Raw genomic sequence first — 21,466 nt, 5'->3', positions numbered from 1 at the left:
ACTGATAAACTTTGTTGTTTTTGTGTAAGTATTTGCTCATTTTGAAATGGATGCCTGCAACACATTTCAAAAAAGTTGGAAAGGGGCAACAAAAAACTGGAAAAGTTGATGAATGTTCAAAGAACACCTAATTAGAAACACGTGAGTGTCATGATTGGGTATAAAAGGAGCATCCCCAAAAGGCTCAGCTGTTTACAAGCAAAGAATGGGTGAGGATCACCACTTTGTGAACAACTGCATGAAAAAATAGCCCAGCAGTTTAAGAACAATGTTTCTTAATGTTCAGTTGCAAGGAATTTAGGGATTTCATCATCTACAGTTCGTAATATAATCAGAAGATTCAGAGAATATGGAGAACTGTCTACACGTTAGTGACAAGACCGAAAACCAACATTGAATGCCCGTGACCTTCGATCCCTTAGGCGGTACTGCATTACAAACCAACATCATTGTGTAAAGGATCTTACTGCGTGGGCTCAGGAACACTTATGAAAACCATTGTCAGTTGATTGACAGTTTATCGCTACATCTACAAGTGCAAGTTGAAACTCTGCCATGCAAAGCGAAAGCCATACATCAACAACATCCAGAAACGCCGCTGCCTTCTCTGGGCCCGAGCTCATTTGAAATGGACAGACGTAAAGTGGAAAAGTGTGCTGTGGTCTGATGAGTCCATATTTCAAATTGTTTTTGGAAATCATGGACGTCGTGTCCTCCGCACAAAAGAGGGAAAAGACCATCCAGCTTGTTACCAGCGCAAAGTTCAAAAGCCAGCATCTGTGATGGTATCGGGGCGTGTTACTGCCCATGGCATAGCACCTTACACATCTATGATGGCACCAACAATGCTGAAAGGTAGGTCCAGGTTTTTGAGCAACACATGCTGCCATCCAAGCAACGGCTTTTTCAGGGACGTCCCTCCTTACTTCAGCAAGACAATGCCAAGCCACATTCTGCACGTGTTACAACAGCATGGCTTCGTAGTAACAGAGTGCGGGTACTAGACTGGCCTGCCTGCAATCCAGAACTGTCGCCCATTGAAAATGTGTGGCGCATTATGAACCACAAAATACGACAACGGAGACCCCGGACTGTTGAACAACTGAAGTCGTACATCAAGCAAGAATGGGAAAGAATCCCACCTACAAAGCTTCAACAATTAGTGTCTTCAGTTCCCAAATGCTTATTGAGTGTTGATAGAAGGAAAGGTGATGTAACACAGTGGTAAACATACCACTGTCCCAGCTTTTTTGGAATGTGTTACAGGCATCCATTTCAAAATGAGCAAATAGTGGCACAAAAACAATAAAGTTTATCAGTTTGAGCATTGGAATCGGGATGGAGGAGATAAATCTCAGAAAAAAGCAGATATGTTGTCATATTTTGTTCAGAATATAAAACCCACTGCAGATTTCTAGTAATTTTGGGCTAAATAAATAAACTGGACTTGCAATGTCTTCACTTATACAGGCACTAAATTATAACTGTTCAGATGCAAAATTGTACTATCAAATTTGAAATTTCATTGCTACACTATTGTTTGTGATTTGAGACTGTAAATATTGACACGCAACGCTTCAAAGCATATCCAATTATGTCATGCTCAAAACTACAATTTGGGGCTGCTATTTTGTGTTTGAACAGTCATGACAGTGTGTGTCTTCAATCATGGATGACCCTGTTCTTTTGGCAACAAGAGTAAATATAACGCAGTGGTAAAATACCCTCGGCTATATGACCATGTACCTTTTAATGGTGTCTGCAGCAGGGAGTGCATGCGCATATACATGAGGTTTTGAAAAGACCGGAATTTACCTTTGACCGCGTGCGATGCACGTGTATGCTGATATCCGCGAGATGTCTTGTAAATCACTCCAGAGGTTCAAAAATAGGTTATAAAAACAGTGTTTTCAGTTTTAGAAGTGATTATTTCTCGCTAGCTTTTAAATAATATATAAAAACATGTTTTATTTACACATAACCCCGGTGGTTTGGGAAAAGATTCCGCCATGTTGAATTAGCAGCCAGACAAGTCACTGTGCCTTTCTCCTCTGATTAGCTGTCACCCCCCCCCAAGAAAAAATGGATTTGCATGATTCATAGCATAAAAATAGGAAACAGATTGTGGTGTTTTCACCTCTTAAAATAGGTCAAGGTTAGCCATCTTTGAACTTGTCCAAGGTCTGTGTCTCAAGAATGTTCCCTGTTAATTTGAAGACCCTGGCAGTAATATGGCTGAATTTATGCTGAGCACAGGCATAAGTCCAGGACGGACAGACAGATGGATGGACGGATGCAAAGCCTTCGCAATACCCGATGGCCATATTTTGATGGACTCTACTAATAAATAGAAATTTTGAAGAGTTTTTTCCTGGAGTCTCCTCTTCAGAAGCTGAGATGCATGCTCACTTCGGTTAAAGTGCGTTGATTAACTTCAAATCAAATCAATTTTATTTATATAGCGCCAAATCACAACAAACAGTTGCCCCAAGGCGCTTTATATTGTAAGGCAAAGCCATACAATAATTACGGAAAAACCCCAACAGTCAAAACGACCCCCTGTGAGCAAGCACTTGGCGACACTGTGAAGGAAAAACTCCCTTTTAACAGGAAGAAACCTCCAGCAGAACCACGCTCAGGGAGGGGCAGTCTTCTGCTGGGACTGGTTGGGGCTGAGGGAGAGAACCAGAAAAAAGACATGCTGTGGAGGGGAGCAGAGATCAATCACTAATGATTAAATGCAGAGTGTTGCATACAGAGCAAAAAGAGCAAGAAACACTCAGTGCATCATGGGAACCCCCCAGCAGTCTAAGTCTATAGCAGCATAACTAAGGGATGGTTCAGGGTCACCTGATCAAGCCCTAACTATAAGCTTTAGCAAAAAGGAAAGTTTTAAGCCTAATCTTAAAGTAGAGAGGGTGTCTGTCTCCCTGATCTGAATTGGGAGCTGGTTCCAGAGGAGAGGAGCCTGAAAGCTGAAGGCTCTGCCTCCCATTCTACTCTTACAAACCCTAGGAACTACAAGTAAGCCTGCAGTCTGACAGCGAAGCGCTCTATTGGGGTGATATGGTACTATGAGGTCCCTAAGATAAGATTGGACCTGATTATTCAAAACCTTATAAGAAAGAAGAAGAATTTTAAATTCTATTCTAGAATTAACAGGAAGCCAATGAAGAGAAGCCAATATGGGTGAGATATGCTCTCTCCTTCTAGTCCCTGTCAGTAGTCTAGCTGCAGCATTTTGAATTAACTGAAGGCTTTTCAGGGAACTTTTAGGACAACCTGATAATAATGAATTACAATAGTCCAGCCTAGAGGAAATAAATGCATGAATTAGTTCTTCAGCATCACTGTTTTTCAGCTGACTCCTTGATCACAAGACCTTTCTAATTTTAGAGATATTGCGTAAATGCAAAAAAGCAGTCCTACATATTTGTTTAATATTCGCATTGAATGACATATCCTGATCAAAAATGACTCCAAGATTTCTCACAGTATTACTAGAGGTCAGGGTAATGCCATCCAGAGTAAGGATCTGGTTAGACACCATGTTTCTAAGATTTGTGGGGCCAAGTACAATAACTTCAGTTTTATCTGAGTTTAAAAGCAGGAAATTAGAGGTCATCCATGTCTTTATGTCTGTAAGACAATCCTGCAGTTTAGCTAATTGGTGTGTGTCCTCTGGCTTCATGGATAGATAAAGCTGGGTAACAATTAAAATTTAAGCAATGCTGTCTAATAATACTGCCTATGGCATGCTCTAATCTCTGTAATAAAATTTTATGGTCAACAGTATCAAAAGCAGCACTGAGGTCTAACAGAACAAGCACAGAGATGAGTCCACTGTCTGAGGCCATAAGATCATTTGTAACCTTCACCATTGCTGTTTCTGTACTATGATGAATTCTAAACCCTGACTGAAACTCTTCAAATAGATCTAAGCCTTAAGTCTTGTAAAAGCCTTAACAAGCCTAAGTAAAACTTAAGCCTTGTTTACACATAGACGGTAAGAGCTCCCGGAAGCGTCCCGGAAGAGTTTTTGGCCGTCTTAAGGATCAAACGCCGTTGTCAACGCCGGCACTAGGGGGCGTGGCTTAGTTCCGGCTTTACTGGGAATCATTGAAAAAATTATTCAACATGTCGAATAATTCCGGGAGCGCTCCCGGAGAATTCGCGTGACAACGGAGACAACGCGAACAACGGCGTTTGATACTTTTTATTCGCCGTTTCATCCCGCCCCTTCCTGTAGTGCTGCAGTTTACACCGCCGTAATTGGCGGCCGGCGTTGTATCCCTAACCAACGGCGTGTAAAACGGCGATAGAGCCCACATCGGCGTCCTCAAGGGCGTTTTATCCGGCTACAGAGGCAGACAAAACGGCGGCGCTAGCGGACAGTACGTCGTTCTAAACGCCACCTCCCGGTTAACGGCATTCCAAACGGGCGATAGGCGGCGGTCAATATAAAAACGCTAGCGCGCTGCATGCAGGCCTCTCACTCGTGGCCAACTCCAGATATTTTTGCAGAGAAGCTCCAGTATGCCTCCTAAAAGAAAATTGGCAGCGGCAAGGACTTACCAAGAGGTCTGGTTCAGAAGCAGAGGAGAGCCCTGTAGTGGAGACGAGCAACACGTTGAGGAGGGGAAAAGGAAAGGAGAATAAAAAGCTGAGAGATGAGCTCCCTCCCCCTGCAGTGACAGCTGCTTCAGCCTATTATACTCTGGGGGCGGTGCGTATATGCAAAAGTTCCTGGAGTAACGCAGGATTTGCCTGGATAAATCCAGCGGTACACAGGGCATTATCGGCGGCAGCAGAACACCGCCGTTCTCACGCGTGTCTTAACCTGCGATTGTAAAGGATAGAACTGGGTATTAACCCCCGTTGCCTGACGTGTGCCGGATGCTACGGCGTCAAAACGCCGCTTTATTCGGCGGATTTAGCGGCGTTTTATTCGCGCATTTGTGGGTAGTACGGCGCTCAAAACGCCGGCGAAATGCTCCGCCCCTTTCCACCGCGAAATCAGCCGGAACTACTGCGAACTTCGGTCTACGTACTGCCTGCCGACAAAACCGTCTATGTGTAACCTGGGCTTTAGCTGGTCTTGAACTTTACACTTTTTCATGCTGAAGAAGTCATTAGTTGAGTTGACATTGTGTTTTGGTTCAGTGCTGGATGACTGTGCATCCGGACAATATTCACAGCTCTTTATGTTACAGTTCTAAAATGCAGTAAATCCATTTTTTTCCCAAACAATTCTACTCACAACACCCCATAATGACAACATGAAAAACGTTTTTTTGCAAATTTATTAAAAATGAAACACAAAGTGTCAGGACGGGCGACTGCCCGACATCCATAGCGGGTGGGCCCGCAATGCAGACTTCCAGACTTGTTGTTGGAGTAGGAAAAAACATGGTCTTTATTTCAGGCTTAGGTTCGGTGCACATGTGATCAAGCAGTGAAGCAGAGGTACAATTGGGGTCAGACAAAAACGCAGTCATGATCCAGCAGGGGTCAAGGCACGAGCAAACACAGTAATCAAGAACAAGGCAAAAAACGTGGTTGAGGAAAAACAGAGCAACAGTCGATACACGGCTTGGCAAAACAGGACTGAGAACAAAAGGCTGGGATGTGTGAAAAAGCGACAACAAACTGGCAAAGGGGTGGTAGCTGGGAGGAGATTAAATAAACACGTGTTAACAAGGTGCACGTAAGGAGAAGGGTCTAGAAAGGGGGTGTGGCTAATAAACAAAGAGTATATATGGGGCAAGACAGTGAGGAAGGGAGTGCACAAAGTGGCGTGATGTAATAGACAAAGACACCTGAGCTGGTGCAAGAGCGTGAGTGAATGGAAACAAAACAGACCGAATCAAAGTGAGGGAAAAACATAATGGCAGATGCAGGACGTGGAGTGAACATAAGTAACTGGGCGTGAGACAAGGAATGAAGACATGATGGGAGGTGCGGAGTGGAAACAAATGGCAAAAACAGAACAGAGCTAAATTGGAAATCATGGTCAGAATATAATGCAACAACAACAGGAACCAAAATCAAACATGAGCATGAGTACAAAAGCAACTAGAACTGATCAGGAAATCAATACAAAAGCAAAATTAAACAGGAACAGACTAATAAACAGAAATCAAACCCCGATATAAGAGTACAACAGAAAACATATACAGATGAAAGCTAAATTATAAACAATGAAAACACAAACCAGCTGAACAGAACTAGAACAGAACTGGAGAATGGCTACAGTATGAAAAGTAACAAAGTGATAAGAACATAACAAACACATAAAACCTACAAGTTGTCCAGATGTTGTTACAGCTAAGGTGCTGAAGGAGGTTTTTAATACTGTTGGGGCGGGTCTCCTAACTTTTATCAATGCTTGTCTTAGATCAGGGTCTGTTCCAGCTGCTTTTAAACATGCTGTGGTTCAACCTCTTCTTAAAAAAACTCACCTGGACTTGTCAGTTTTATCCAATTTTAGGCCTGTGTCTCATCTGCCATTTCTGTCTAAGATTTTAGAAAAGGTTGTCTTTTTACAGTTACAATCATTTTTAGAAGACAATCACATCCTTGAAAAATTCCTATCCGGGTTTAGATCGCGACACAGCATTGAGTCTGCACTTTTAAAAGTTTATAATGACATCACTTTGTCGGTGGATGCAGGGAATCCTGCTGTGCTGGTTCTGTTGGACCTCACAGCAGCCTTTGATACTGTGGATCACACAGTACTTGTTTCCCGGTTAGAACATTTTATTGGCATTCAGGGTACTACTACACTTAAGTGGTTTAGATCATACACTCAACAAAAATATAAACGCAACACTTTTGGTTTTGCTCCCATTTTGTATGAGATGAACTCAAAGATCTAAAACTTTTTCCACATACTGTGGATCACACAGTACTTGTTTCCCGGTTAGAACATTTTATTGGCATTCAGGGTACTACTACACTTAAGTGGTTTAGATCATACACTCAACAAAAATATAAACGCAACACTTTTGGTTTTGCTCCCATTTTGTATGAGATGAACTCAAAGATCTAAAACTTTTTCCACATACACAATATCACCATTTCCCTCAAATATTGTTCACAAACCAGTCTAAATCTGTGATAGTGAGCACTTCTCCTTTGCTAAGATAATCCATCCCACCTCACAGGTGTGCCATATCAAGATGCTGATTAGACACCATGATTAGTGCACAGGTGTGCCTTAGACTGCCCACAATAAAAGGCCACTCTGAAAGGTGCAGTTTTGTTTTATTGGGGGGGGGGGGGGGGATACCAGTCAGTATCTGGTGTGGCCACCATTTGCCTCATGCAGTGCAACACATCTCCTTCGCATAGAGTTGATCAGGTTGTCAATTGTGGCCTGTGGAATGTTGGTCCACTCCTCTTCAATGGCTGTGCGAAGTTGCTGGATATTGACAGGAACTGGTACACACTGTCGTATACGCCGGTCCAGAGCATCCCAAACATGCTCAATGGATGACATGTCCGGTGAGTATGCCGGCCATGCAAGAACTGGGACATTTTCAGCTTCCAAGAATTGTGTACAGATCCTTGCAACATGGGGCCGTGCATTATCCTGCTGCAACGTGAGGTATTGTTCTTGGATGTATGGCACAACAATGGGCCTCAGGATCTCGTCACGGTATCTCTGTGCATTCAAAATGCCATCAATAAAATGCACCTGTGTTCTTCATCCATAACAGACGCCTGCCCATACCATAACCGCACCGCCACCATGGGCCACTCGATCCACAACATTGACATCAGAAAACCGCTCACCCACACAACGCCACACACGCTGTCTGCCATCTGCTCTGAACAGTGTGAACGGGATTCATCCGTGAAGAGAACACCTCTCCAACGTGCCAAACACCAGCGAATGTGAGCATTTGCCCACTCAAGTCGGTTACGACGACGAACTGGAGTCAGGTCGAGACCCCGATGAGGACGACGAGCATGCAGATGAGCTTCCCTGAGACGGTTTCTGACAGTTTGTGCAGAAATTCTTTGGTTATGCAAACCGATTGTTTCAGCAGCTGTCCGAGTGGCTGGTCTCGGACGATCTTGGAGGTGAACATGCTGGATGTGGAGGTCCTGGGCTGGTGTGGTTACACGTGGTCTGCGGTTGTGAGGCTGGTTGGATGTACTGCCAAATTCTCTGAAACGCCTTTGGAGATGGCTTATGGTAGAGAAATGAACATTCAATACACGAGCAACAGCTCTGGTTGACATTCCTGCTGTCAGCATGCCAATTGCACACTCCCTCAAATCTTGCGACATCTGTGGCATTGTGCTGTGTGATAAAACTGCACCTTTTAGAGTGGCCTTTTATTGTGGGCAGTCTAAGGCACACCTGTGCACTAATCATGGTATCTAATCAGCATCTTGATATGGCACACCTGTGAGGTGGGATGGATTATCTCAGCAAAGGAGAAGTGCTCACTATCACAGATTTAGACTGGTTTGTGAACAATATTTGAGGGAAATGGTGATATTGTGTATGTGGAAAAAGTTTTAGATCTTTGAGTTCATCTCATACAAAATGGGAGCAAAACCAAAAGTGTTGTGTTTATATTTTTGTTGAGTATATTTGGCTGAAAGGAGCTTTTCTGTCATGATTGGGGACCTCTCCTCATCAACTGCTCATCTATCTTGTGGAGTGCCGCAGGGTTCTGTCCTGGGGCCGATTCTATTTTCTTTGTACATTCTGCCATTGGGGTCAGTTATACCCCAGTACAATCTGTCCTTTCATTGTTATGCAGATGATCTGCAAATCTATCTGCCTGTGAGGACTAATGGGAGTGATGCTTTGTCATCATTATTTAATTGTATTCATGATGTAAAGCAGTGGCTGTCCCAAAACTTCGTTTACCTGAATGATGGTAAAACAGAGATCATGGTGTTTGAGCGCTCTGGCATACCAAATGTGGTAACACCAAATTGTGGTGCTTTGGCTAACTATGTAAAACCAGCTGCCAAGAATTTGGGAGTGATATTTGACAGCTGTTTGAGGTTTGATCAACAGATAAACTCTGTTGTCAAAGCTAGTTTTTTCCAACTTCGTCTTTTGGCTAAAATAAAGCACTTTCTCAGTAGACGTGATCTTGAGACAGCCATTCATGCTTTCATCAGCTCCAGACTTGATTATTGTAATGCACTTTATTCAGGCATTAAGCAGTCGTCTCTTGCACGTCTCCAAATGGTGCAGAATGCTGCTGCTCGTCTTTTAACAAACACTTTTAGACGTGAGCATATTACGCCCATCTTGTACTCACTCCACTGGCTTCCAGTTCGTTTTAGAATTGATTTTAAAATTTTAATGTTTGTTTTTAAAGCTATTTATGGCCTTGCACCTCCCTACTTGTCTGAAATTTTAACTTTGCGCACTTACAGTAGGACATTAAGGGCATCTGGTCAGCTTTACTTAGATGTTCCAAGGTCAAGATATAAACGCTGGGCTGACCATGCTTTTGTGGTAGCTGGCCCCAGACTGTGGAACTAGCTACCTCTTGAGTTACGTACCATTCCTGACCTCACACTTTTACTTTTTAAATCTAAGTTAAAGACTTATTTATTTAAACTGGCTTTTGAACACTTACTGGGGAGGTGACATGTTCTTTTTTTTTATGTGTTGTTTTAAAATTTTATTCTATATGTGTTTTATTTAGTGAATTTGTGTTTTTAATGTTAAGCACTTTGGACACCAGTCGGTGCTGTAAAGCGCTTTATGATTAAATGTTGATTGATTGATTGATAACAGAATAACTCATGATGAAAATAATTACTGATAAATCAAAGCCGAAGCAGACGGAAAACCACAAAACGGGCAAAAACAAGGGCTCAGTGCCCTGTCCCGGCCAAATCCCTGACACAAAGTAATCACATAATTATTCACAGCCTTTGCCCAATACTTTGTTGATGCACGTTTGGCAGCAATTACAGCCTTAAGTCTTCTTGAATTTGATGCCACGAGCTTGGTCCACCTATCTTTGGGCAGTTTTGCCCATTCCTTTCAAGCTCCATCAAGTTGGATGGGGAGCGTCGGTACACAGTCATTTTCACGTCTCTCCAGAGAGCTTTAATCAGATTCAGGTCTGGGCTCTGGCTGGGGCACTCAGGGACATTCACAGAGTTGCCCTGAAGCCACTCCTTTGATATCTTAGCTGTGTGTGTAGGTTCAGTGTCCTGCTGAAAGATGAACAGTCGCCCCATTCTGAGGTCAAGAGCACTCTGGAGCAGGTTTTCATCCAGGATGTCTCTGTACATTGCTGCGTTCATCTTTTCCTTAATCCTGACTATTCGCCCTGTTCCTGCCACTAAAAAGCATCCCCACAGCATGATGCTGCCACCACCATACTTCACTTTAGGGATGGTGACTGGTTTCGTCAGAATATGATGCCTGGCATTCACGCCAAACAGTTGAATCTTTGTCTCATCAGACCATAGAATTTTGTTTCCCATGATCTGAGAGTCCTTCATTTCCCCTTTGACAAATTCCAGGGGGGCTGTCATGTGCCTTTTACTCAAGAGTGGCTTCCGTCTGGCCACTCTACCATACAGATCTGATTGGTGAATTGCTGGAAGGTCCTCCTCTCTCCACAGAGGAATGCTGGAGCTCTGACAGAGTGCCCATCAGGTTCTTGGTCACTTCCCTGACTAAAGCCCTATTTCCCCGATCGCTCAGTTTAGACAGGCAGCCAGCTTTAGGAAGAGTCCTGGTGGATTGGAACTTCTTCCAGTTATGGATGAAGGAGGCTGCTGTGCTCATTGGGACCTTCAGAGCAGCAGAAATGTTTCTGTACCCTTCTCTGAGGTCTACAGACAATTCCTTTGACTTCATGCTTGGTTTGTGCTCTGACATCCCATGTGATAAAAAGCTTTTCAACCTACCATCCCTGGTTCTCAAGCCCAGCCACCTAAGTGGCTCTGCTGTGTCTCTCTCTTTTTTTTTTTAGATATTTAGGTGTACCTTATTTAGGTGTATACTCTAGTAGAGTTCCACCCTAGATTTGGAATGTATAATAGAAGATATACCTTACTGAATTTTAATGCACTGTCAACTGTGGGGCCTTATATGTAGACAGGTGTGTGCCTTTCCAAATCATGTCCAATCAACTGAATTTACCCCAGGTGGACTCCAGTTAAGCTGTAGAAACATCTCAAAGATGATCAGTGGAAACAGGATGCACCTGAGCTCAATTTTGAGCTTCATGGCAAAGGCTGTGAATATTTATGGTCACGTGATTTCTTAGTTTGTTTGTTTTTTTTTTTCATAAATTTGCAAAAATCTCAAAAAACCTTATTTTCCCACATTGTCCTTATGGGGTATTGTGTGTGGAATTTTGAGGACAAAAATGAATTTCATCCTCTTTGGATGAAATCACTTTTTCTACATAAAATGTAGAAAAAGTGAAGCACTGTGAATACTTTCTGGGTGCACCATATTGCTATAGATTATATTTATGGTGAGAGGCAGAGAAAGGAACAGACCTTAATGAGCATGTTTTTGATGGCGCGAAAAAAACAGAGTTGTTTGTCTTTCAGCACCCATTGCCCAGGGACACCACATCAGAGTCAGTACAGATCCGCTTTGGAATTTAGCATAAAGTTAACACCAGATGCCCTTCCTGACGCAACTCATCTTACCTGGTGAAACACACACAGTCTCTGGTCTTCCTAAGAGGTGTCCCATCCCAGTACTAATCAGGACCTACCTGCTGAGCTTCTGAAATCTGATGGTATCAGGCATATAGAAAACAGAGGGGCTATTTTGGGAGGAAATATCTGTCTGTCTGTCTGTCTGTCTGTCAGTCAAATTAAATAAACACATTTTTGTATGACATATGAATTCTACTTAGTGCAGTATTGTAGTAGTAGAACTATGTAGGACATTTCAGAGTAATAGTGATTTAACAACTTTTTAGTTTTTATAATACATTATTATTATTATTATTATTATTGTTATTATTGTTGTTGTTGTTTGTAAAAAATGTCTTCAAAAGTGGGCTATTACTCTAAGGCGGCTCCTTCAGACCCCTTGTCCCTCTGGCTTTGCACCTGTACTACCTTTGTTAGCAGGAGGAAACCAGCCACCATGATGAGAAAAATGTACTTATTTATATGGAATGAACTACCTGACTGGCCAGTAGGAAGATAAAATCACATGCGCCATCTGTCAGAAAGAGACTTGTGTATTTGAAGCAAAGGAGAGTGCAGCACTGATTGACAAAGCGCTTCTGCTGGCACCATGCTTATGAAATGGAGTGAGACTGACATGCCCTGTAGATGATCAATGGGAATAAAATACACTTGTTGCATATTCCATGTGAAAGACAGTGTTAATGTGCTTTTAAAAAGGGCACCACAGCTCTGTTGTGAACTTGGCAGCACTGTTGACTGCATGTTCGCTTCTCTGGCACAGTACATATGAAACAAAGCGAGAGGAAATGCACATTTAACTACTGACTCAGGTTAAATTTATCCAGTAAGATCAATTAAAAAACCCCACTTTGATTGGACCTGATTCTGGTCACTTCAGTCGAATTGGAACATCCCTACTATGTTCTTCTATGTTCCTTAAGACATCTTGATGTAAATGCCAGATTACTCATGTTCATGAATTGGCCTTCTTATTCCAATACTCTTGGATGGAATAGTATCATGTTGGCCCAAATATAATAATGCCACATCATTGGGAGACATACTTTTATCATGATAATTCACTGTGTAACATGATTTTTGTTCCTGGCAAATAAGTGTCTTTTTCCAACTACATTTATTGCAAAACAATAGAAAAAGCCCCTTTTTTTATGCCAAACTTTGATTTTTTTGGGGGGCTGCACAGCAATTTTATCCCCTCAAAACAGGTATTTTTGACAATTTTGTGACTTTTTCACAATAAAACTAAAATACGGAACATAACTGCAGCAAAGTTTATTTTCAAACATTTGAAAACAATTTTACAAAGTTAAAAATTAACAGTTTTCCTTGATTTGTGAAGGTGCAACGAATCACTTTCCGTTATCAAACCCCAAATGTAGTTCCCCATCATGTTTTCATTGTAAGATCCCTGATATCTGGGTTCAAAGTCCATTATGTCTTGGTGGAAGCGCTCCCCATGTTCTTCTGGTGTGTGCCCCCATGTTGTCCTTGAAGTTGTCAAGTTGAGCATCCAGAATGTGGACCTTCAGTGACATCCTACAGCCCATTTGGCCATAGTTTCTCACCAAAGTCTCAACCAGTTCCACATAATTGTCAGCCTTGTGGTTGCCCAGAAACCCATGGAGAACATCAACAAAACTTTTCCATGCCTCCTGTTCCTTTGCCGTCAGTTTCTTTGGAAATTCAGGGCACTCTATGATTTTCTTGACTTGTGGTCCAGTGAAAACACCAGCTTTCACTTTTGCCTCTGACAGCTTTGGGAAAAAGTCTTGAAGATACTTGAATGCTGCAGACTCTTTGTCAAGCACTGTGACAAATTCTTTCATGAGACCCAGTTTGATGGGCAGAGGAGGGAACAAAACCTTGTGAGGATCCACCAATGGCTCATGTTTAATGTTACGGCTTCCAACTGAGAATTCAGTCCTTTCAGGCCGTTGCTTCCGATGCTAATGTGCTGCCCTGTCTCTACTGCCCAAAAGGCAGAGAAAACAGGGAAACTTGGTGAAACCTCCCTAGAGTCCCATCAAAAATGCCACCATTTTGAAGTCCCCAATGACATCCCATCCATACTCATCATAGTTCAAAGCTTCCAGCAGATATTTGACACTGTTGTAATCCTCCTTGAGATGCACTGAATGAGCCAAAGGAAGTGATTGATACTTGTTCCCATTGTGCAGTAGCACAGCACAATGAAGAGTCTCCACTCATTTGGATTACATGCAATTCCAATTGCACTGAACAGTCCTGAAATGTCACAACAACGAGTGTTTTTTTGCAATATTCACAAGCTCAGTGAGGTGCCCAGTTCTTATCTTGGTCTCCAACTGGCATTCCAAAATAAGCTTTGTAGGCTTCACACATTTTGCTGGATGCGGTCACAGAAAACTTGTTTGCTCTTTTCTTGATGAACTGGCCACAGATGTAACAGAATTTATCTGGAGAATGATTGCAGCCTCTTGATGCCATCTCTCTTCTTCTGGTGTATCTTCTCAGGTAGTCCGAGCTTGACTGAATGCTGGCCTATGAACCCCTGTTTAAATATTTGTCATGTAACACCCCAGAACTTTCTCAGTCTTTCATGATGGCATTCTGGAATCTTCTTGATCTCTCAAGAATATTCCTGAACTTGTTTGTCAACCATTATGGAAAATTCCAGAAGATTCTAGAAAATTTTTCGCTGTCCTACAGATTTCTGGTATTTTCTAGAAAGTTCCATGAGATTCTTGTGGGTTTTCTCTAAGATTCTAGAACATTCTTTGGTATTCTACACATTTCCGGAATGTTCCACAAGGTTGTTTAATTTTCTTTGATTAAAGAGTGAAATATTCATGAACAAAGGTGATTCTTCAAACCTCAGTAAATTACTCTCCTGTTCTTTAAAGTTCTTGCTCAATCTGTACAAATGAGGAAGGTTTTCATAAATATAATTGCTTTGTCAACATTGAATTATGTTTGAAATGATGTTTGAACCCTTTTGACATGATCACAAAAAGAAAATATGATGACCACAACTCTGACAAATGGACTTAACTTTTCCAGAAATTAGTAGTGACCACTCAGTGAATGCGAAAACTGGTTAATTTGCAAATTCATTGTCCTGACCACAAAACCAAAGTTTGGAGGTCAAGACCACTCTTTTCTCTTTTGATTGGAAATTATGGTTTTAACCCAGGAACAAGACAAAAGTGAAAATTCTCAGTGGCCACATTCTAACATGTCAGAATCCATCTCGATTTAGATTTTTTTTTTTTTTTACCTTAAGAAATGAATACCTTCTTCATCTCAGCTTTATGCAACAGCCAGTCACAAAAAATGTTGTTCATACATTAGTTAATGCTGCTGGATGAATGTCTGTCTTCCAAGATTGTGTTTCTTGATGTGTGCATCAACAAAATATCATCTTTTTCCTGCTGTACATCTTCAGATATGGTTTTCTTTTCTTTTTTCAGGCTTACACAACAGAGTGAACCAGTGTCCTGTTAACGAGCACGGCTGCCTGGACCTTGACGTGTGCATTCATATGAGCAAGTTGTGTGATGGGAACTCTGACTGTTCTGACGGCTGGGATGAGGGCCCTCACTGCAGAGGTAATAAACACAAAATGCCATTGTCTTGTCTCTTTATTTCCTCTGTCACAGTGTTGTCCTCTCTTATGGGTCAAAACGAGCTGCTGCCACCCACCATTCCAAACAGAAACCTCATGTCATTGTCTTCCTGTCCAAAAACTACAATCTGTCCCCAATAATCTCCTCTATTAGGTCCTTTAATGAGTAGACCTGCTTTACAATGGAATTCGTCTTTCTTCGGGAAAAAGTCATTAATTTATCAACCATTTGAGCTGCAAGGCTGTTGGTCCAATCCCTGTGGGAACACAAGCTTTCAGCTCCAATGCGGCTGCTGAAGAATTCCATCAAATCCTCTTTTATTAATTAGACATGATAGAAGAATGAGAGACGGTACATATTGTGTCCATAGTGTCTGTCTTTGTTGCAGCAGACAAAGGACTGATTCTCTAAAGGACCGATTCTTTTGCTACTCTTATGTGTCTGTTTCATTTATGTTTTTGCTTCCTTCTTATTGACATTGAAGAGTTTAGTGTTCCTTATCAATACGCTTTCCTGGAACTCAGTTGAACAAATATAGTCAGTCAACACTGAGGTCTCAGTGGACCAAAGTCCTGGCACAAGATTTTGTTTGTAAAGTTCTCAAACAATACCTGTAATGTTGCATCACCTCATCTCTTTTGGAAATTTTAAATGATTAACTGAACTCTGCTGAATATGACAGAACCTGCAGTGATTAGTTTTATTTATGATTAATTAATGGCAGACTTTTATTTTTTTATTCTTTTAGTCACTGTTTAAACTATAGTTTTGTTTTAATATTGACACCAATAACTTTTTGTACTGCAACTCAAACTGATCAGTTATTTACTCAACAGAAAAATAACTGTCAGTAGTTTGATAATTGGTTTGATTTTTTTTTGTTTGTTTGTTTGTTTGTTTTTTTGTCACTGCTCAAGGAAAACTCATTTTGCCTGGGCTCATCTCCTTAGCACTATGAGGATTTCTCAGTCACTGTAAAATAAATATCTTTATGTTTTGGATTGATGGGCAGGCAAATACATACAGTAATGTGAAGAATTAACCTTTGTCAGTGGGAAGTCTACAAGGTGAAACATGTTATTGTGTGTAAAAATTGAAGAACTTTTGGAGATAATGTGCAAAAACAATGAATGCTGTGACTTGATTGCTGTTCTTTCCTGCAGCTTGCCGCAATGTTAAACGAAAATTAAATGAAAGCGTCCATGTGTGTAAACGCTGAACTAAGCTACACGCACACACTGAAGTAAAAAGTTATTAGGTGCACGGTGGCTGACAGTGTGTGACATGAACATTACACGCTTTTATTGGCAAACACTGAACACAGTCGGGGGCTTGTTAAGATGCTCTCTAGTTCCACCATCAAGAAAAAGAAAACATATTAATAATAATAATAATAAAAAACATATTTGAATGCGCACATGCTCAAATGTGCTGGTTATCATTTGGAACAGTTACATAGACAAACTATTTAACCACCAACCAGCCCCCCATCACGCGCTGTGCCAGCCTCCAACCTGACGTGCATTTGCACATCACATATGATTTGAACAATGATGGAATAAAAAAGTTTCCTATTAACAAAAAACTAATTTGTCATGTGATGGCACCTTTATATGTGCAATTAATAGCGCCGATTACATTAGGGAAACCGGCTCCCGCTGTAAAATGCACTGTAATGTTGGAATGTGATGTACCTGGATGGCATTCAGATGATTGTGTTCCGCACAGCTGGCATGGCTCGGCTCAAGGTTGACTGGCACGCTCCTGACCGATGAGTCAGCCGGCTTAAACAGCTTGGACTCCGGCAAGGATGGTCACATTCCTCCCCTCTCCTCTCCTCCTTTCTTCTCTCTATCTCTGCTCTGACCTTCAAAGTCCCAGCTTCACCAGACTCTGAATTCTTCAAATTATGATTTGGATTAACTATGGAATTGATCAGCTGGTCTCTCAACACCATTGACACCATTTGTTTTTGACAAGGAGATCAGGGTTTGGGGACCCTCCGTGTCCTGATGGAACCTACCCAGCGGGCTTTGCTCTCGACGGCTGAGAGAATGGAGTGTGACATGTGGCTCCACTCTCTGTGGAAGACGTTGAGGATTCATTCGTATTCGCTTTTACGATGGGAGGTTTGGAGCTGATTGGTTTGTGCGCTGCCCTGACCCACAGGAATATTAGCAAGACGGCTGCTTCCAGAATAATGAGTTGGGCAATGCTGTGTAATCTCAGACTGCGTGAACTCTTGAACTCAAATGCAAAATGGATTCAATCTCGGAGCAAATCACTGCATTGCAAAGGAATTGTACTGCTGAGGACCAGAGAATATTCTTCATAAATTTGGACTCTCGATGGTCAGGGGTGCAGTAAATAGAATTCTGTATCTCTCCGCCAAACATCAATATGGCAGCCTTATCGGCTCCTGAAGGCCAAATGCCCTGCTCTTCCCTCAGAAGGATCTACAGCCTTGGTGAAGAAATTCGCCCCCCCCCCCCCAGCCTGCTGTTGCCTAGCAACATCAGACTTTACACACACACGGACAGAAACTGTCAGACTTTACACACACACAGACAGAAATTGACAGAAATTTAACTCATCTGCACACGACGCATGTCTCCCTCCCTCCATCTCCCCCCATGTCTCTCCACTCCCCCCACTCTGGCTTTCTCCTTGCTACCTCGAAGGCAGCGCGTTTTTTTTACTTCTGCAGCCTTCAACCCCCAGGCTGGGCGGCGTGGGCCCCTCCTGCTGCGGCCTTCACCCACTTTGACCCAATTCGGAAGACGGACTACTTCAAGTTCAGTGCACATAAACAATATCAAATGTATATGTGTTGTCTTTCATTTTGATGTGTGCCATTATTACGGTAAACAAGTAATAATTGTGGATTAATTGCTGTATCTTGTCTGAGGTAATTGGAGTGTAAACGTAATTGCCCCTTTTTTGGGATCAATAAAGTTGTCTGAAGTCTGAAGCTCCTGCAGGAATACCCCTGCCGCCAGGAAGCCCATCGTGGGCAGCAACTGTGTGAGCACAGACAACCCCGTCGCCGTATTGCACTCTGGGTTAGCTGCAGTTCTGTGCGCAACTCCAGTAACAGTGACCTTGGTAATAGAAATCGGTTTGTGATCCAGTTATCGTCATTTGTAAGAAGGTCCTCTGACGTTAACGCAGCCACTGTTGGTGCCATTTTATGCATCACGCTGCACATGCTTTTATATCCACCCATATAATTGCAAACATATGGGTGTGTTAATTGTTCATCAGTGTGTCTCTGGTGTGCACGTCAATCTGATGACTTCTTGTTTTCCCACTATTAACAGTTTCCAGCATCACATCCATGTGTCAGAGATAGCACAATAGCTATAGAAACATGCGTACACCAGCCAGTATTTTTGCGTGACGCACCACACATTTCCACAATCATTTCACTTATGATACATCTGAACGTGAGCGTGGAGTCGGACGTATGCCAGGTTTTAGTGCGTACACAGACTTTGTACATGAGACCCCATGACCCTAAAAACCTAACCTTTCATTCTCCTGTAAAGATCTGCATTGCATAACACCCGTGTTCAGTGAACGCATGACTCCAGAAGCTCTTCTCAGATGTTCTTAAAGTCCGATGACCAAGATACGAGAATGTCATCGCTGAGATAATTGAATCTCTGTACAGTTTAATACAGCATAATGATACACTTGTGATGAAGTTAAGTCATTGAAAGCCTAGATATTAGTCTCGATCCAGGGCACTCCCAAACCCAGGCACTCCGACTGCTGTAGTCAGCAATGCATTTATACCACAGAGATCACAGCGTCATCCAGGATGCCAGCCCAGTACCAGTAAACCTTTCCTTGCTGAAACAGACAGCCAAATTGCTGGAGTTCACAGTTCACATAGGGATTTTCCAAGATTTTTCCTGAATTTGACCTATGACCTTGAAAATTTAATAAATTCTTGCCAATGATATATGAAAAATTGTAGGTTACAGGCTGTTCACAAACAAACAAACAAACAAACAAACGGGTTGACAGAGGATAAAAATAAACATTTGGACTTACTGGCATACTCATGAAAAAAAACAGCAGCACAGCATTTATACAGAAACTTGAAGGTGCATAGTACTGTAAATCAGAATAAATGGGAGGAAAAATCACACTAACTCGATGTATCTGTTTTAAGAGTTTCACTGGATTAAAAAAAGCAAAATGATGGTTACAGAAGAGCAGGGCGACTACTGGGTTAGTGAAATGTTCTGGACAGTTGGACAGCGTGGGTGTTTGATTTCTTTGATTCTGACACACTGGTCGCCAGTGCTCGACTCGCGTTTGCACAGCACACTGATGATGTCATCTTGTTAGAACATGTACTGCTTATCTTTGAGGACACAAGCCCAGCTGTTGTCCATAAGGCCTTGGCCAAGACACATGCACCTCAACATTAATGCACTCACACGTGTGCACACACTTTCACTCACGTTATTGCAGAAATACTTCAACCCCACCAACATGCAAGCACAAACACACGCGCAGTGTGCCTGGAACGTTTTGGCTGTTTGTGTTTCCCCCGTTCAGGGAAAAGTTCAGCCCTTCACAAGCATCCCTGTGTTTGGTTGTACATACTGCTGGGTTGTGTATGTTTACCTGGGCACTGATGTCTGAAAGCACACTCTGTCACTTAGTATCTCAAAGTAATTCTGCCAAATTTGTTGATGGGAGGTTAGAAAGGGGACTTCAGCAAGGTAGGTCAGGCTGGGATTTTATTGCTCTGAAATCAAATTCCACATGCTTTTCGTAGTGTGTGGCAAGGCCAAAAAATATGTCTAATGATAGCCAAAAAGAATACCAAACAGGCTGAGTTTGGGGAGGCCTATTCTTGGTAGAAGGGATTCAAGTTTGAATATCAACATGAAACACAAATTGCTCCTCATGGATAGCAGATTGTACATAAAAACAGATTCTTAATGTATTTATCTAATTTAGTTGAACTGAGAGGTACATTTTCTACAAAATGTGTTCAGAAAATGCACTTTTGACCTTTAAAATAGTCAGAAACTTTTCAATATGTCAAATAACAAACTTATAGCTGCTATGGTATGGTATTCGGTAGCTGCTAAAATCTTGAATATATTCAATTACTAAGAATTTGTAGTAAGTTGGTGTGGCAAGGAGGTTAAGGTGACTTGTTATCAGTGCAGAAGGTTCACCCCACCCCCCAACAAAAAACACCCATTCTCCAATATGGACTTGCATTAGAAAGTGCGTCAGTCGTAAAAGCTGTGCCAAATCAACATGCAGATCCACCTCGGATCTGCTGTGGCAACCTCAAATGAGAACAAGTGCGACACTGAAGGGACTTACTTTACTATAATTTTGTAGCAATATTCAGCCATGACTGGCCAGCAAGACTCATATTCTTTATTAATGTAGAGAAAATATTTAAAATCTGCCCTCAGTTGCATGTAATGTGAATGTATTGTCTTCTATAGATATTTTAAGTGATTTTTCAAAGCACTGAAAGTAGAGAAAAAAGAAGAGCACTTAGTTTTGGCGTTGATGACGCCAAAACTTTAATGGGCCATATCTCAAGTTTAAAGTTAGTTGCTTAAAATTTTTAGTGATATACTATAACATTTTTGATCCTTATCCTCATCTTCAGACGCTTTTCTCAGATCAGATCGCGGGGCAACAGCTCACGTAGGGGACCCCAAACTGGCGGCATTAACCACCTCTGACTGGAGGATACTGAGGCATTAACATACAATATTTTTAAAGTTCAGGCAGGTTTACATTAGGGTGTGATTCAAGGCGACTCGGATTTCAAAGTAACTTGGCTCAGAGATGAAACCTACCAAGAAACGAACTTTCCCAAAATTTTTCAACCGAAAACCAAACGGTGACCTTGCCAGGGGTCATCAAAGTTCAAGGCAAAAATACGCAAAAACTGATATTTTATTAAATTCCCATCTTTCAGGTGGTGTAACATTCAGTGCTATCAAGTCCCCAAGGTAGTTTAACTATCAAATGACATAGGGAGGCAAACTCTTTCATCTTATATATATTTGGTTGGAGGATCGAAGGCACTGAATATAGGGGGAGCTCAAAGTCTGGTTATTTTGCAAAATTGGCTGTATTTAAACGCCCATAACCCTCTGCTCCATCAAGACCCCAACCACATTTCAATG

At 41.9% G+C, this 21,466-nt stretch overlaps 1 protein-coding gene across 1 annotated transcript in view; it reads left to right on the top strand.

The window, feature by feature from the left end:
- lrp1ab (low density lipoprotein receptor-related protein 1Ab) overlaps nt 1-21,466 on the top strand; it is a 408,853-nt gene that overhangs the window by 139,411 nt on the left and 247,976 nt on the right. The window contains exon 3 of the mRNA XM_034172428.1: nt 15,129-15,266. Within this exon, the coding sequence (XP_034028319.1) occupies nt 15,129-15,266 (138 nt within the window). The remainder of the gene's footprint in view (nt 1-15,128; nt 15,267-21,466) is intronic.

The sequence above is a fragment of the Thalassophryne amazonica genome, chromosome 6 (genome assembly GCF_902500255.1).
Source record: "Thalassophryne amazonica chromosome 6, fThaAma1.1, whole genome shotgun sequence".
In the NCBI taxonomy this organism is placed as follows: domain Eukaryota; kingdom Metazoa; phylum Chordata; class Actinopteri; order Batrachoidiformes; family Batrachoididae; genus Thalassophryne; species Thalassophryne amazonica.
Note: the sequence above shows the minus strand (reverse complement) of the source record. Positions and strands in the feature narration are given on the sequence as shown.